At 40.0% G+C, this 17038-nt stretch overlaps 1 protein-coding gene across 2 annotated transcripts in view; it reads left to right on the forward strand.

Moving 5' to 3' along the window:
- Nucleotides 1-8992, forward strand: part of TMEM156 (transmembrane protein 156) — a 65326-nt gene extending 56334 nt beyond the window's left edge. Inside the window, exons 6-7 of one of the 2 annotated variants that reach the window (XM_011949106.1) lie at nt 4641-4746; nt 8098-8992. In XM_011949106.1, the coding sequence (XP_011804496.1) occupies nt 4641-4732 (92 nt within the window). In that variant the 3' untranslated portion in view covers nt 4733-4746; nt 8098-8992. The remainder of the gene's footprint in view (nt 1-4640; nt 4747-8097) is intronic. The other variant, XM_011949107.1, reaches the window with a different exon arrangement.
- Nucleotides 8993-17038: the final 8046 nt, after the last annotated feature.

Genomic DNA, 17038 nt, shown 5'->3' on the forward strand with positions numbered 1-17038 from the left:
GCACACACACACACACACACACACACACACACACACATGCACTCCTGCCTGATCAAGGGGGCTTATTCCAGGAATTACAGGACAGTTTAGCATTAGAAAACCTGTTACTCATCATCATATTTATAGAGATAAATGGTTGGTTATACTAAAAACGCATTTGACAAAATACAATGCATTTTTCATTATAACTTCTAATAAAAATAAGATAAATATATACTTCCTTAATGTGATAAAATGATAAAATATATTTGGCTCAAACAAACAAAAACCCCAGAAATATGTTTAATAGGGAAACACTAAAAGCGTGCCCTGCCAAGTCAGAAATTTTCTGGGATGTCCACTACTGCCATTTTATCTACCATTGTATTGGAAATACTAGTCAACACAGTTAGTTAAGCGATCAGAAATACCAAGTTTCAAAATTGGAAAGAATAGGTAAAATGATCACTTATTTTGTAGATGATACCATTGTGTACCTGGAAAATCTAAGATAATTCCCTAAAAAAAATCATAAAAAAGAAATATTCAGTAAGGGACAGGGTATAAAAATATTTTAAAAATCAATAGGATCCACCTATTTAAACAATAACCAGTTAGAGGATACACTGCATATAAAACAATTATAAATAGATAAAGTAACTAGGAATAAACTTAATAAGAAATTTGCAGGATCTTTCTGAAGAAAACTTCTGTAAAATGCTGCTGAGTGATATAAACATGACTTGAATAAAGGAAAAGTGTATCATGTTCTTGAAGAGGAAGACGAATATATAAAGATGCGAATTCTTCCTAAATAAATAAAAATAATATCTTTTGAAACAAACAAGTTCATTTCAATATCCCTATGAAAAGTAAACTGTGAGTAGTAGCCAGGAGAAAATTGAAATGGAAGAATAGAGGAGAGGTATTCAGTCCATCAAGGTACTGGATTACCAACTGACTGGTATTGGGACGACTGAGTAATCATTTAGGACAACAAGTTAACTTGATCAAGATCTCACACTCACATTAGGGTGACTTTTAAATAGATCAATGATCTTAAACATTAAACTATAAAAGTAATAGAAGAATCAATGCTATGACTCATTTATAACTGCAAAATTGGTCTTTCTAATCATGACGGTAACTTAGAGAAGAGACTCATCAAATTGACTATGTGGAAAAAATGTACACAGCAAAAAGCTATCACAAGCTAAGATAAAAGACCAACAAGTAATAGGCAAAATTATTTGTAGTTTATCGAGTAAGCAACTAAATCTCCAGTAAATAAGGAGCTTCTAATAATTGAAGAAAAGACCACAATCCAGTAGGCAAATGGTGAAGGATAAGACTGGACTGCCTACAGAAAAGGAAATACAAATGGCTGGCACTTACACACATGAAAGGCTGGTCAGGGTCACTCAGAATAAATTCTTCTGGAAACAGTTTTTTTGTGTGTGAGCCTACTATGTGCCAATAATATTAATAATATTGACCTTCTGGATATAGAAGGCAGTGAATCCCTACCTGCTACTCCCCAGAAAAAAAAAAAAAAAGAGGCAGGGCATGGTGGCTCATGCCTGTAATCCCAGCACTTTGGGAGGCTGAGGTGGGTGGATCACTTGAGGTCAGGAGTTTGAGACCAGCCTGGCCAACATGGTGAAACGCCGTCTCTACTGAAAATACAAAAATTAGCCAGGTGTGGTGGCACACGCCTGTGATCCAAGCTACTCAGGAGGCTGAGACAGAATTGCTTGAACCCACGAGGCGGAGGTTGCAGTGAGCTGAGATTGCAGTGAGGCTAGAGTGCACTGCACTCCAGTGACAGAGCGACACTCCATCTCAAAAGCAAACCAACAAACAAAACAAAACAAAAAGATTTTTGCTTCATGGAACTTACATTCTAGTGGAAATGCAAATTAAAGCTACACTGAAATGCTATTTTTAATCTATCACATTGGCAAAAATCAAAAGTTTGACACCACACTCAATACAAAGCACAACAGGAGCTCTCATACCTTATGTGTCAGAGGGTAAATTGGTACAGCTTCTGGGATAGCTAATTTGGTAGTAACTATCAAAGTTACAAATACATAAGCCATTTGATCCAGCAAAATTATTCCTAGAAATTTATAGATTTACTTATACAGGAGAGAAATGATGTATGTACAATGTTTATTGCTAGAGGGTTTGCAATATCCAAAGATTAGACATAATAGAAAGAGGAGACTGTTTACTTGATGATACATCCATGCAATGGAATACTGGGGAGTTGTAAAAAGAAATGAGAAAGTGCTATGTGGGAAGATGTCTAAGATATATTGTTAAGTATTCATATGCATATAGTATAGATATATTTTCATACCAATTGGGTATGGTGTGAAATGTATATGTATATAGTAGACATATATTTTTTACCAATTATGTAAAAAAGGACCAAAATAGCATATACATAATGAAAGTATAAATTATATGCACAAAGTATATATTATATATACATACTCAGTATATATATTGTATATACATATATAGTGTATTATACATATACAGTGCATATATTACATATATATACACATATAGAGTGTATATATGTAGCATGTATATACACACAAACGGATATACAAAAAACTAATAACCTGTACGGGCGCAAGTGGCTTACGCTTATAATCCCAGCACTTTGGGAGGCCGAGGAGGGTGGATCACAAGGTCAAGAGATCGAGACCATGCTGGCCAACATGTTGAAACCCTGTCTCTACTAAAAATAGAAAAAAAAAAATTAGCTGGGCATGGTGGTGCACACCTGTAATCCCAGCTACTCTGGAGGCTGAGGCAGGAGAACTGCTTGAACCCGGAAGGTGGAGGTTGCAGTGAGCAGAGATTGTGCCACTGCACTCCAGCCTCGTGACAAAGCGAGACTCTTTCTCAATAAGAAACAAAAACAAACAAAAAAAAACCCCCACAAAAACTAATAACATTGCTTACCTGTGGCAGAAGAAGAAAAGAAAGTAAGAAACTATGTGATGTGGTGGGAAGTGATTTTCTGGGAGACTGGGGAAGAGGGAGCCATTTTCCTAACTGTTCCTTCATAGTTTTAAAAATTTTAATCATGAAAGTGTATTCCTTATTCAGAAAATTAAATTTCAAAAACATTATTGAAGGAAATTTTCTAATTAAAAAAATGTACCAGGCCAGGCATGGTGGCTCACGCCTATAATTCCAGCACTTTGGGAGGCCGAGGCGGGCGGATCACCTGAGGTCAGGAGTTCGAGACCAGCCTGGCCAACATGGCAAAACCCAGACTCTACTAAAAATACAAAAATTAGCTGGGCATGGTGGCATATGTCTGTATCCCAACTACTCAGGAGGCTGAGGCAGGAGAATCATTTGAACCCAGGAGGCGGAGGTTGCAGTGAGCTAAGATCGCGCCACTGCACTCCAGCCTCGTGACAAAGCGAGACTCTTTCTCAATAAGAAACAAAAACAAACAAACAAAAACCCCACAAAAACTAATAACATTGCTTACCTGTGGCAGAAGAAGAAAAGAAAGTAAGAAACTATGTGATGTGGTGGGAAGTGATTTTCTGGGAGACTGGGGAAGAGGGAGCCATTTTCCTAACTGTTCCTTCATAGTTTTAAAAATTTTAATCATGAAAGTGTATTCCTTATTCAGAAAATTAAATTTCAAAAACATTATTGAAGGAAATTTTCTAATTAAAAAAATGTACCAGGCCAGGCATGGTGGCTCACGCCTATAATTCCAGCACTTTGGGAGGCCAAGGCAGGCAGATCATCTGAGGTCAGGAGCTCAAGACCAGCCTGGCCAACATGGCAAAATCCAGACTCTACTAAAAATACAAAAATTAGCTGGGCATGGTGGTACATGCCTGTAATCCCAGCTACTTGGGAGGCTGAGGCAGGAGAATCACTTGAGCTCGGGAGGTGGAGGTTGTGGTGAGCCAAGATAGCACCGCTGCACTCCAGTCTGGGCAGCAACAGCGAAACTCTGTCTCAAAAAAAATTGTAGGTCACCTCAATTCAGGGCTTTGTATCAAAAGTAGAGATGTCTATGAAACAAAAACTCAATTCTTAATATTAAAGCTAGAAAAACAAGACCATGGATCTCAGGAGAATGAACGAGATGCCATGATATAGGAAATAAAGTTTCATCTTCCACCTTGAAGTCAGCTGAGGATAATACTAGAGGAATTTTATAAAGTCACACAGTCATGAGCAGGAAGACAGATTAGAATTCATCTAATTTGTAACTTTGCTTTTTGGTAAAATTGTCCCTGAGATCAAAGACATCATTAATATTCTCCGTAGGGACATATTTCAACAAAATGTGATAGAATAAAATGTTTGCAGTTTCCAAACAAAGATTCTTTGCTTGCTACTTGACATTGGACTTTAAATTTGTTCTCTACGTTGTCTTCCTTAAGTATGCTTCAGGTCTTTGTGCCCAGGACGTGAGGCAAGCAGTTGAGAGAAATAAGTGAAAGGTGTTAGAGAGGTAGGCAGGAAAATTAGAGAGGGTGGAAAGTCCCAAAATCCTTTCTAGAGGTCGAGCATGGTTCTCTTGCTACACTTACTACATTAGAATAAGCATGTCTCTTTTTGCTATTTACTAAATATAGACTAAAACAGTTCTCCTTCTTAAATAGCAGAGACCAAGCTGAGGCTGCCTTTGGATGAAGTCCAGGAAGTGCTTCCCCCAATACCAGAACTACAAGTTACTTCCACAGTGTATCCGTGAGATCAATATACACGGTGAGTGATTATTTGGCTTTATTGACTTTATTCATTATAAACACAGATAGATTCAAGGGGGCACAGTTGAACCCCAACTCCATTTCTGTCTGGTAGGAGGTAGAAAATGATGAATTTGCAAAGTCAGTTCATATGAATTAGATGACATGAAATAAAATGACTATTTTCTCCAAGATCTAGGAAGGATCAGTAAATGGATCTCTTAGTTTTTTAAACTGCTCCTGAGATGTTAGCTTATCCCTTGATCCTGTTTTTCCTGGAGTCGAGCCATAATTTAGTTAGACTATGAGAAAATAGAGAATAAGATGTGTAAAGCAAACTGCCTACTCCCCGATATTGAAATAAGAACGTCTCTAAATGTAACATCTGATAATCTAAATTAATGCATATTGATTTCCATGTATTTAAGTCTAAAAGTATGGTCAAAAGTGTTGAAATTTTTTTCATTCATTCATCAAATCTTCCTTAAGTAGCAATTATGTTAAAGGCACTAGGAATAGCCATTGTAGGGAGTATAAAAATTGTAATAGGGAAGGGGAGGGAAACTAGCATTTATTAGTACCCCTCTTATTGTGCTTTGTGGTAATTGGTTATATCATTTACTCTTCAGAATACGTTGGTGGTTATCAGTCAAGGCACTATCAGGAAATTGATATTGTACTCAAATTGAATACTTTGAGAAGAGTTTAATGAAGGGCATATTAAGCCAGGATGTGGGAAAAACGAAAAGGGAGAATGCAGCACCCTGAGACAAGGAGTAGTGGGGCCCTGCTACTGTCTTTAAGACTAAAGGGGAAAGAAACCCAGAGAGACAGAGACAGAGGCAGACATGCACACGTGTACACACACACACACACACACACACACACACACAATGTGTGAGGAGGGCTGTTTGACAGGAGCTGTGACATTTGCTCAAGGGACACTATAGCCTGCGGTCACCCTGAAAAGAGAGAATAACTACCCCAACTTTGCGAACTCTTATACACTGTTGGTAGGAATGTAAGCTAGTGTAGCCACTATGGAAAACAGTAGGAGATTTCTCAAAAAACTTAAACTAGAACTACTGTTCCACTCAGCAATCCCACTACTGGGCATCTACCCAAAGGAAAAGAAATCACGGAAGGGTGCAGTGGCTCACGCCTGTAATCCCAGCACTTTGGGAGGCTGAAGCGGGCAGGTTGCTTGAGCTTAGGGGTTCGAGACCAGCCTGAGCAACATGGTGAAACCCTGTCTCTACAAAAAATACAAAAATTAGCCAGGCATGGTGACATGTGCCTCAAATCCCAGCTACTGGGGAGGCTGAGGCAGGAGGATCACTTGAGCCTGTGGAGTTGAGGCTGTAGTGAACTGTGTTCATGCCACTGCACTCTAGCTTGGGAGACAAAGTGAGACCATGTCTGAAAAAAAAGAAAGAAAGAAAGAAAGAAACAGAAAAAGAAAATAAATCACTATAGCAAAGGGATACCTATACTCACATGTTTATTGTAGCAGTACTGACAATAGCAAAGATATGGAATGGACCTAAGTGCCCATCAACAGGTGACTGGATAAACAAATGTGGTCCATATACACAATGAAACATTTGCTGTAAAAACTGAAATCATGCCATATGCAGCAACATGGATGGGACTGGAGGTCATTATCTCAAGTGAAGTAAGCCACGGACGAAAAGGCAAATATCACATGTTCTCCACTTGTAGATGAGAGCTGAAAAAATTGATCACATGGAGGTAGAGTGGAAAGATAGAGAACAGAGACTGGGAAAGGTAAGTTGTGGGGAGAGGAAGAAGGGAAATGGATTAAAGAGTACAAACGTACAGTTAGGTAGAAGGATTAAATTGAACATCTGAAAGCACAGTAGGGTGACTATAATTACACAAAAATGTATTGTACTTGGGCTACAGATATCCTAAATATTCTGACTTGATCACTAATCACTATACATGATATACATAGAACAAAAGTTAGCAGGTACCCCATAAATGTGTACAAACAACCCCAACTTTGCCATCCTTTCTTTCTCTAATGTGCTAGTACTCCCCTATTGACCAAACCCAGGCAGAGCTAGAGGGCACTAGAGCCCAGTGGAGGCAGTTATGTAAGTTGACCTCCCAGGGCACCAAGCAGGGTGGAAACAAGTAGAGGGCAGATCGGGAGAGACAGCCAAAGGGATCCAGCGTAGATGGCTCAATATGCCAAACTGAAACTAAGTGCCAAGGATCTATCTGTGTTCAAGATTAAAGAGAGGCGGGTCTTAGTACTTTGGGTCTCAATGCAACCGGGGTCCGCTGTTAGCTCAGAAATTCCTAAGTAGCATATGGTGTAGTCATATGATTGTGTCAATGATATATTACTGGATATTATTATACTTGAGACCTCTGATTCTGGTTCTTCATTCTGGGATGCTTATCTTTGCATCTGAAGGGTTCCTCTTTCTTTATTCATTCACCAAATGATTTTTGACCACCTACCGTATGTTGAGAATTCTACTCATTGGCAAAAACAACAATGTAGTCAATGGAGGAATCAGATTAGAGAACCCCTAATTCCAATAAAGACTCAAGTAACATGACAGAGGGATTCACATGGGAAGAGAAGGCCTTGGGGAGCACAATAGAGAGACTCCTCCTTCAGAGGACATGATGCCTAGCGTTTAGGTATTCAATAAGGATTTGTCGAGTGAATGAATAAATTCCAATTTCTATGTCTCTGTGCTAGAATCATGGAATGTTATAAGTGAAAGAAACTGGCGTGAACACTTACACTTTCATTTGATAGATATAGAAAATAAACCAAACATACTGTAGCAGCAGATGTTAGAGGAGACTCTAGGTTTCCTTGGTCCTAGGCTGAGAAGTTTGTTATCACTGAACACATTGTCTTCTTAGGGATATAATGGGGGATGCCATTGCATCACACAGAATCAGCCCTGGGGTCACCCTGAAAAGAGAGAATAACTATCCCAACTTTGGAAACTCTTATACACTGCTGGTAGGAATGTAAACTAGTATAGCCACTACAGAAAACAGTATGGAGATTTCTCAAAAAACTAAAAATAGAACTACTGTTCCATTTAGCAATCCCACTACTGGGTATCTATCCAAAGGAAAAGAAGTCATGGAAGGGTGCGGTGGCTCATGCCTGTAATCCCAGCACTTTGAGGGGCTGAGGCGGTCAGGTTGTCCTGAAAGAGCCCTGAATCAGAGACTTGAGGACATTTTTTGGTGGTCTTATAAGGCATAGTTTTAATAAACGGTTTTAAAATTGTTTTCTACCAGTTCTAATTCAAGTAACACTTAACAAAATGTTTGTGTGAATGATATGTTTTGCTTTTATTTAAATCTTCAGAATATCCCTGGGCACCTTGGACTGAGCCCTTTGAAGAATACTCATAATTTTATTTTGTGAATGAGTAGACTGGAAAATGTTTGGGTCCAGCTGAGGATGCACAGTTGGAAAGCAGGAGGAATGCTGACTGGTTGATGAAAACTAGCTTAAGAGCATTCATTTGACCCATGAGATCAAGGGAACAAGAGTGTTTGCAAGAAGCCATTATGAGTCATGGAAAACAAGATGATGAAACCCATGGAAACAGCAAGAGAATTCCTACTCTTTCTCTTCTTAAAAAAATCTATCACATACAGCACAGAATGGAGTCAAGATTTTAATTTTGAGGAACCAAAAAAAGGATCAAATATGAAAACGCTTTCTTTTATTGGGCCACATTGTAGGTGCTGATTTGATAATTTTTTCCTATGCAGATAGATTATTTCTATTTTGTAGATTATTTAAGAGGGTCTGGTTGTTTGTTTATACGTTTGTTTGCATTTATGAATCTTGCTGCCTTTTGGCACCAGGATGTTTTTAAAAAAATTCAAAGAGGCCGGGCGTGGTGGCTAATGCCTGTAATCCCAGCACTTTGGGAGGCCGAGACAGGAGGATCACAAAGTCAAGAGATCGAGATGATCTTGGCCAACATGGTGAAACCCTGCCTCTATTAAAAATACAAAAATTAGCTGGGTGTGGCGGCACGTGCCTGTAGTCTCAGCTACTCAGAAGGCTGAGGCAGAAGAATCGCTTAAACCAGGAGGCGGAGGTTGCAGTGAACCAAGATCATGCCACTGCATTCCAGCCTGGCGACAGAGCGAGACTCTGTCTCAAAAAAAAAAAAAAAAAAAAAAAAAAAAAAATTCAAAAATACCAAAATAAAACGAATTTAAATAAAATACTTAAGTACTTAAATCTAACAGCAAAATGTTTCCTTTGATTCTTTTGGCTTTCATATTTATTATAGCCATTATTAATGTCAAGCATAATTATAGTTATTAATGACAATAAAAAAGCACATATAGACAAGATGGCAGCTCTTAACATTAAAATATAAAAATGCTTTTCCAGAGTTAAGGTGAAACTTAATCTCCTGGCCATCATTATATGGTTAAAATTGCTTATCTGAGTTGATTTACAGGGTTAACTGCAGGGTCAGATTTAATAATCAGTGATGGGGTTGAGGACATGCTACCCCAAAATATGGCACCTTGGCAAACTGAATGTTTTAAGCTGAAGGATTTGAGAAAATGGCAAATTTTAAGTGGAAATATTACTCTGACCTTCCTTTGCCACCTTTCTCCCCAGAAGCAGGTAGTAAAACCTTTGCTGACCTTCCTCGAAAACACATCATAGGACCCTCATGTGAGAGGTGCTCTTCCTATATCCACAGAGGAAAGGCGGTTCCCTGTCTCCCAAGACACAGGCACACAGAGGAGAATCTGAACAAACGGGCCCTGCTAAGTTTCCCTCCATTTATTCCTATTCTATCTAGTACTCCTTTTGCCTGATCATATTTCTCCAAGTCTCTCTCCATTCTTCATCAAACCTACTACTAAAAACACTCAAATGTAACTGTTTCCTCTGATCTTCATTTCCTAGAGATAGCCCTTGTGTTATGTAGAATTTATTTAAATAAATCGCTATGTTTTTCTCTGGTTAATCTTTTGTTATAGAGGATTCAGCTCCGAATCTAAAAGGGTAGAAGGAAAAGATATTTTTCCCTTCCTACATAAGCCATCTAACAGGCATGAATATTCCAGAGTTTTTTTTTTTTTTTTTTCTGGTATTCGATTATTTTTTTCTATAGATCACAAATTGAGATTCTAATTGTAAAATTTAGAGATTGAAGATTTGGCAAACGGAATTATAGTAGTCTCGCTTTTTCTCGTCTGTGTATCCCTAAATAATAGGTGAGTCAAACTCAGGTCTGGGATTTTTCAGCAGGCGTGTAGGGGTGCTACACCCTATGAGATATGGATATTATGCAACTTCTCAGAAGCAAAATTATTGTTTCCCTACACACTACCTCTTATGTTCTGACAAATGACTTAGAAATCAATGAGAACTTGGCTTGCAAAAAGCATATATTAAGCTTCGAGTCCAGTTAAATTGTGGCAGCTTTCAGGAAGCCAATTTCACCTATTCATTAAAATAATTGACTTTTAACAGATACTGTGAAGCACACAAAGATGTAGATGGCCTACACTGCCTACAGAGAATTTACACTCTGGCAGAGGAGACAGGATGTGTACGCCTCTGGTGAAAATACTAGACACAATACGGTAAGCTAAGTGTCAATTGCAGGATGCAGGCTTCCTGCTGAGAATTTACAAGCCAATAGGATCATTTCCAGTTGGGAGGAATTAGGGCAGGCTTTTGAGCAGGGTTTTGAAGGTGGCTTTTCCTGATTTCTCAGAATCACCAAACCTCTCAAATATACACGTTCTCAGCTCCCATAACCCTTTTCATACCTATTACTTTGTCATTATTTTTGTGGTTACGAATTAATGTCTGGCTTCCTTTCTAGACTGGAAGCTGCATGAGGACACGGATCATGTCTGGTTCTGCTCACCGTAGTATCCCCAGCAGCTGGTAGGGTGTTTGGCTCACAGTAGGTCCTTTGTAAATATTTGTTGGGTAAAGAACTAGGCCGGGTGCAGTGGCTCACACCTGTAATCCCAGCACTTTGAGAGGCAAAGGCAGGAGGATCGCTTGAGGCCAGGAGTGTGAGGCTGCAGTGAGCTATGGTTGTACCACTGCACTCCAACCTAAGCAACAGAGTGAGACCCTGTCTCCGAAAAATAAAGACCTATTTATCAAGCCTTCACTCTACATCTGGCATGGGCCTTGTGTACTCTCATTTCTTCCTCACAATGATGCCTTGAAACAGGTGTCATTCTCTCTGAGGAAGCTGAGGCTAAGGGAAGCTCACCAATCCTATTGATTGATATGCTTCAATCTTAGGTTGGTCAGGCTGCAAAGCCTGTGCAGCTTCTACAATCTGCCCTGTGGGGTAGAGACAGAGCAAAGAGAGCAAAATGGATGGGAGGGTGTGCCCGAGAAGTGGCTGTGGCTGAGAGTACTGTCAAAGATCTCTTCAAGGAGCTCAAGGAGGCTGGGTGAACTGGGCCCTGGAAGAAGACATCTCACTGGAGTTGCTATGTGGTCACTGGTCCTGTGTCTCCCCTAGCCTGGCAGTTCTGTCCCCCTCTCCATACAACTGGCCCCAGTAACAACCAACCTGTGGTCCTTGGCGCCTCATATGATTGATGGCTTCCCATTGACACCACTAGCTTTTTGTGTACCCTGCTTTCCAGTTGGTTCCAAACTTGACCTTGACCCACCCACACCCCCTCCCTATGACTTGTGGCTTAGTCCTGAGTTCGTGGCTCTCACTGCAGGCTTTCCTCCCCAGCTGTAAGCCACAGCCATCTCCTTGACCTCTGCATCCTGTTGAGCAGCCAGGTCCCTAACCTTCCATTCAAAGAATTCAGGTGTAGATTGAAGAGGGAGAGAGGAAACATGGCACCATGCAGGAGTCTTTTAGTCATTAAGCACGCAGTGGAATTCGAGTGACAGAAAGAAGAAGAGAAAGAAGAGAGGGTATGGATGGAGAATTGGTGGTGTCTGATAAGTGATTTGATGCAGGGGTGATAGTCAGGATAGGCAGAGAAAGAAGAGATGAGACACACGTGAAAATCTTCCAGACTCCTGTGTGCAGAAAATAAATATTGCGCAAACTTATAACTACTAGTTTTTAGTTTCTAGAAGAATTTTTATTTTCCGGAGGATTTCTGCCAAACTCTGTACTTTCATCCTAGCCTGAAGTTGTACTCTTCCCTCTCCTATACTCAGTCATCCCTGGATGGAACAGTCATTCAGACCACGTTCTCTTCCCTGCCTTTTTAATGATGGTTACATTTGCCCTTTCCTTTCATCTTTATAAATCCTTTTCATCAAAGGCAGATAGGCCACCTTGTCCATGAAGTTTCCCCTGCTCACCCCAGATGGCACAATGTCTGGTTCTTTTTCTGTGTTTTTCTAGGATTTAGTCCTTTTATCATGGTACTTCTCACATCTTGCCTTGTACCACAGCTAGTTGTATTCATTTCTCTTTGCCTACCAGACTGTGAGTGAGAGCAGGAACCATATCATCTCCAGCTTCTGAGTCTCTGATGATAGGTACTCACTTCTCTCCAACCTGCTTCTCCCAAGCAATAATCATCTGGGTTAATGGAGTTAGCCAGATGTTGGCTGTAGATTCAGGTTATCTGTAAGGGGATGGAATTGGAGGCCCACACATCAGGGCCTTCTAGCACAATGATAATGTCCTTTTATAAACTTGGTGGCAGGTGTATGAGAGTTCATTGGGTCATGATTCTATATAGCTTACATAAATTTTAAAAAGAACTTTAGTACCTACTTAATATTTAGTAAAATAAAATTTAAAAATAGACAAACATTGTACTGAATTGCATCCATCCTTACCTTCTGCCTCTGTCAGTAGATAACTTCTGTCTGTTTATCTCTCTCTGAACTATCTTCCTTTCCCTTTTTGTCAGACATTGTGGAATAAAGACTTAATTTTCTGACACAGTTTATTCTCATAATTTGATTCTGTTTACTTCCTTCTCTGTCTCCTTGTCTATTTTACTTCTTTTTCTGTCTACATATTTCTTCACCATCTCCGACTATTTTTACTACTCTGATGGTTGGCAATCTTAGGATAATGAGTGGAAAAGAGTTCTTAAATCTTGAAAATTTAAGTAAGGCGTATTACCAGATTAACCTAGAATCATGAAAACTAAAATACACATTTAAAAAATCTTCTGTGAACTGGAAATTATATACTTTGGTAAAGATTCTGAGTAGACTTTTTTTTTTTTGAAAAGAAGACATAAAAACAGAAAAGTAATGAAAAAATGTTCAACATCACTAATCATTAGGGAAATACAAATCAAAACCATACTGGGGTATCATCTCACTCCAAGTCAAATGGCCATCCTCAAAAAGACAAAAAATAACATAAATGCTGGAGAGGATGCAGAGAAGTGGAAACTCCTGTACATTATTGGTGAGAATGTAAATTAATATAGCCGTTATGAAAAATAGTATGAGGTTTCTTAAAAAACTAAAAATAGAACTACCACATGATCCAGCAATGCTACTACTGGGTATTTATCCAAAGGAAAGGAAATCAATGTATCAAAGAATTACCTGCACCCCAGTGTTTATTACAGCACTATTCAAAGTAGCCCAAATATGAAACCAACCTACAGATCCATCAGTGGATGAACGAATAAAGAGAATGTGGTACGTATATGCATTAGTCCATTTTCACACTGCTAATAAAGACATACCTAAGACTGGGTAGTTTATAAGGAAAAAGAAGTTTAAAGTACTCATAGTTTCACATGGCAGGGGAGGCCTCATAATCATGGCAGAAGGTGAAAGACATGTCTTACATGGCAGCAGGCAAGAGACAATAAGAGCCAAGCAAAATGGGTTTCCCCATATAAAACCATCAGATCTCATGAGACTTACTTACTACCACGACAACAGTATGGGGGAAATTGCCCTCCTGATTCAATTATCTTCCACTGGGTCCCTCCCCACGATGGAAGCTACAATTCAAGATGAGATTTGGGTGGGGACACAGCCAAACCATATCAATATACACGATGGAATACAATTCAGACACACATACACACACACATAAAATTCTGTCATTCACAGCAACGCGCATGAGCCCAGAGGCCATCGTGTTAAGGGAAATAAGCCGGATATAGAAAGATAAATACCAAATGTTCTCACTCATGCAAAAGTTAGAAAAAATAGTTGAGCTCGTAGAAGTAGAAAGTAGAATTGTGGTTATTAGAAGCTGGGAAGGGTAGAGAGACGGAAGGATAGGGAGAGATTGGTTAATGGTTAAAAAATTCCAGATAGGAAGTCACTGTATAGTCACTACATGGTGGCAATAGTTAACAAAATGGTATTGAACATTTCAAAATAGGTAGAAAAGAGGATTGTGAAGGTGCCCAATACAAATAAATGATAAATGTTTGAGGTGATGGACATGCTGATTACCCTGATTTGATCATTACATATGTATCAAAATATTACTCTATATCCCACAAATATGTGCAATTATTACATGTCAACTAAAGAAAAGATACTTCATCTGCAAATAGTAGAAGGTCCAAGTGAAAGTAATTTAAATGATGAGAAGATTTATTATGTTATCTAATGGGAAATTCTAATGGAGTGCTTCCAGGGTTGGTTAATTCAAGACTCATATCATCAAGCACTCAAGTTCTCTCTTCTCTTTCCTCTCTGCCATCTTCAGATTGTTGGTGTTTGTGTTGAGGCTTCCCCTCTCATGGTTTCAATGAAAGATTATATTAAATGATGGGGCCATAGCACCAACAATCATCACATCCTTTTTATCTTTTTTTTTTTTTTTGAGACAGAGTCTCGCTCTGTTGCCCAGGCTGGAGTGCAGGGGCGCGATCCCTGCTCACTGCAACCTCTGCCTCTTGAGTTCAAGCAATTCTCCTGCCTCAGCCTCTCAAGTAGTTGGGATTACCCACCACCACATCTGGCTAATTTTTGTATTTTTAGTAGAGATTTGGTTTTGCCATGTTGGCCAGGCTGGTCTTGAACTCCTGACCTCGTGATCCACCTGCCTTGGCCTCCCGAAGTGCTGGGATTATAGGCGTGAGCCACCGCACCCAGCCCAATCATCATATCTTTACACTATGATTTTTCTTTTTTAGTTACTTAGGCTGGTCTCGGACTCCTGGGCTCAAACATACTCCTGCCTCAGTCTCCTGAGTAGCTGGGATTACAGGCATGAGCCACCACACCTATAGCCACAATGTCCTTTATACAAGTGAAGAAACCTTTACGAGAAGTCTCCTCCACCACCAGCAGATTTATTCTCATGTCAGAGCATCTAGAACAAGGTCACAGAGCCACCCTTAAACCACCTAATGGCAGGGGGTATGGGATCATCATGACTAATTCCAACCAGTCAAGATTAACCTGATTCTCAAGTTGGGGAGGAGAATTGACCATCAGAATAAAACCAGGGCTCTGCAAACACGGAAGAAGAGGAAAGTGACTCTTAGGTGCCTCTATGAATGTTCTTTCTCACATCCAAGGAGATGTGCAAAGAGAGAAACATTTTTTTTTTTTTTTTTCTGAGATAGAGTCATGCCCTGTTGCCCAGAGTTGGAGTGCACTGGTGTGATCTCGACTCACTGCAACCTCCGCCTCCAGGGTTCAAGAGATTCTCCTGCCTAAGCCTCCCAAGTAGCTGGGATTATAGGTGAGCGCCACCACACTCAGCTAATTTTTGTATTTTTGGTAGAGATGGGATTTCACCATGTTGTGCAGGCTGGTCTCAAACTCCTGCCCTTGTGATCCGCCTGCCTTGGCCTCCCAAAGTGCTGGGATTACAGGTGTGAGCCACCGTGCCCAGCCAAGATAAACATTTAAAACAAAACACAGACTTGTGTTTTTCCCCCAGAACAATCTCTTGAGGCACGTGAAGGCTGTTCTGCAAGCATGTGTCACTGTCTAACATTTTGAGATGGGTGATCACATCTGTGTATGGACAGTGTTGTCATGGGGCCATTATCTCCATCCAAAGTTACATCCATTTTCAGACGGGCTGTGAAAATAGTCCATCAATTTCGACTTAGAAAAGTTCTATTAGTGTGTGGTATCACAAAGACAGACACAACATTTGTAGTAAAGAGCTGCCCAGTAGTCATTGCACTTCTCATAATCAGACCCCAATGTCCTCTTAGGGAATCCCTCTCACACATTGAACAATGTCTTGGTGGGACTATTAATCAAGGGTTCTTGCCCACCAGCCAATGAGTGGCATGTGATTTGAGCTTGACTAATTTGATCCCTCTATCTTAGGACTTTGAGTTTTGGATTCAGTGAGGTAAGGGTGGAAGAAATGAAGCTCATTCACTTCAGTAGCATAGTTCAGTTTTTCCTGCCTCTAAACCCCAAACACATTCCCTATCCTCACCAAACTGCCTTGGTTCTAGTACTAGTCTGTTATGCTGCTAATGAAGACATATCCGAGACTAGGCAATTTATAAAGGAAAGAAATTTAATGGACTCACAGTTTTCCCTGGCTGGGGAAGCCTCACAATCATGGCAGAGGGCGAAGGAGGAGCAAAGTCACGTCTTACATGGCGGCAGGCAAGAAAGTGTGAGCAGGGGAACTCTCCTTAATAAAACCATCAGATTTCATGAGACTTATTCACTATCACAAGAACACCAAGGGAAAGACCCGCCCCCATGATTCAATTACCTCCCACTGGGTTCCTCCCATGACACGTAGGAATTATGGGAGCTATAATTCAAGATGAGAGTTGGCTAGGGACACAGCCAAACCACACCAGTTCTGAACCTGGTTCTCTAGCCTTCCCTTTGATTCTGTGGGCTACCAGTGATATCCTTGCAAAAATATCGTTTTCCTGCTTACGTTTCCAGAGTTAGTTTCTGTTGCCTGCTGGATACATTTAACATCTATTTTATTTTATAAAGTCATAGGATGGCGGAGCTATAAGAAATCTTATAGATCTAGTTTAACTCTCTCATTTTACAGCTGAGGAAGCTGATGCCCCCAGCGGTTGAGGGTTTTACCCAAGATCACATCACAGAGGTTGTCAGTGATGGAACTTGGAAAGAAGACAAGGTCTCCTTTCCCCAGGGTAGTGCAGGCTGCTTTTTTTTTTTTCTAAGTCCCTTTTTAGTATAAAGCACAACTTCTCTTCTTTTTTTCTCTCTCTGTCTGTGTATCTGCAATATTTAATAGGAGACAGTAACTTTAAAATCCCCTTTTTTTCCCCTTAAACTGACAGTTTGCTTCGTGCAGTTTAAAGGCTTTTCAGAGATAGATCTCTCAGGGACTTGGTATCTGGCAAAGACAGGC

This window comes from Colobus angolensis, unplaced genomic scaffold (genome assembly GCF_000951035.1).
Source record: "Colobus angolensis palliatus isolate OR3802 unplaced genomic scaffold, Cang.pa_1.0 Scaffold29, whole genome shotgun sequence".
In the NCBI taxonomy this organism is placed as follows: domain Eukaryota; kingdom Metazoa; phylum Chordata; class Mammalia; order Primates; family Cercopithecidae; genus Colobus; species Colobus angolensis.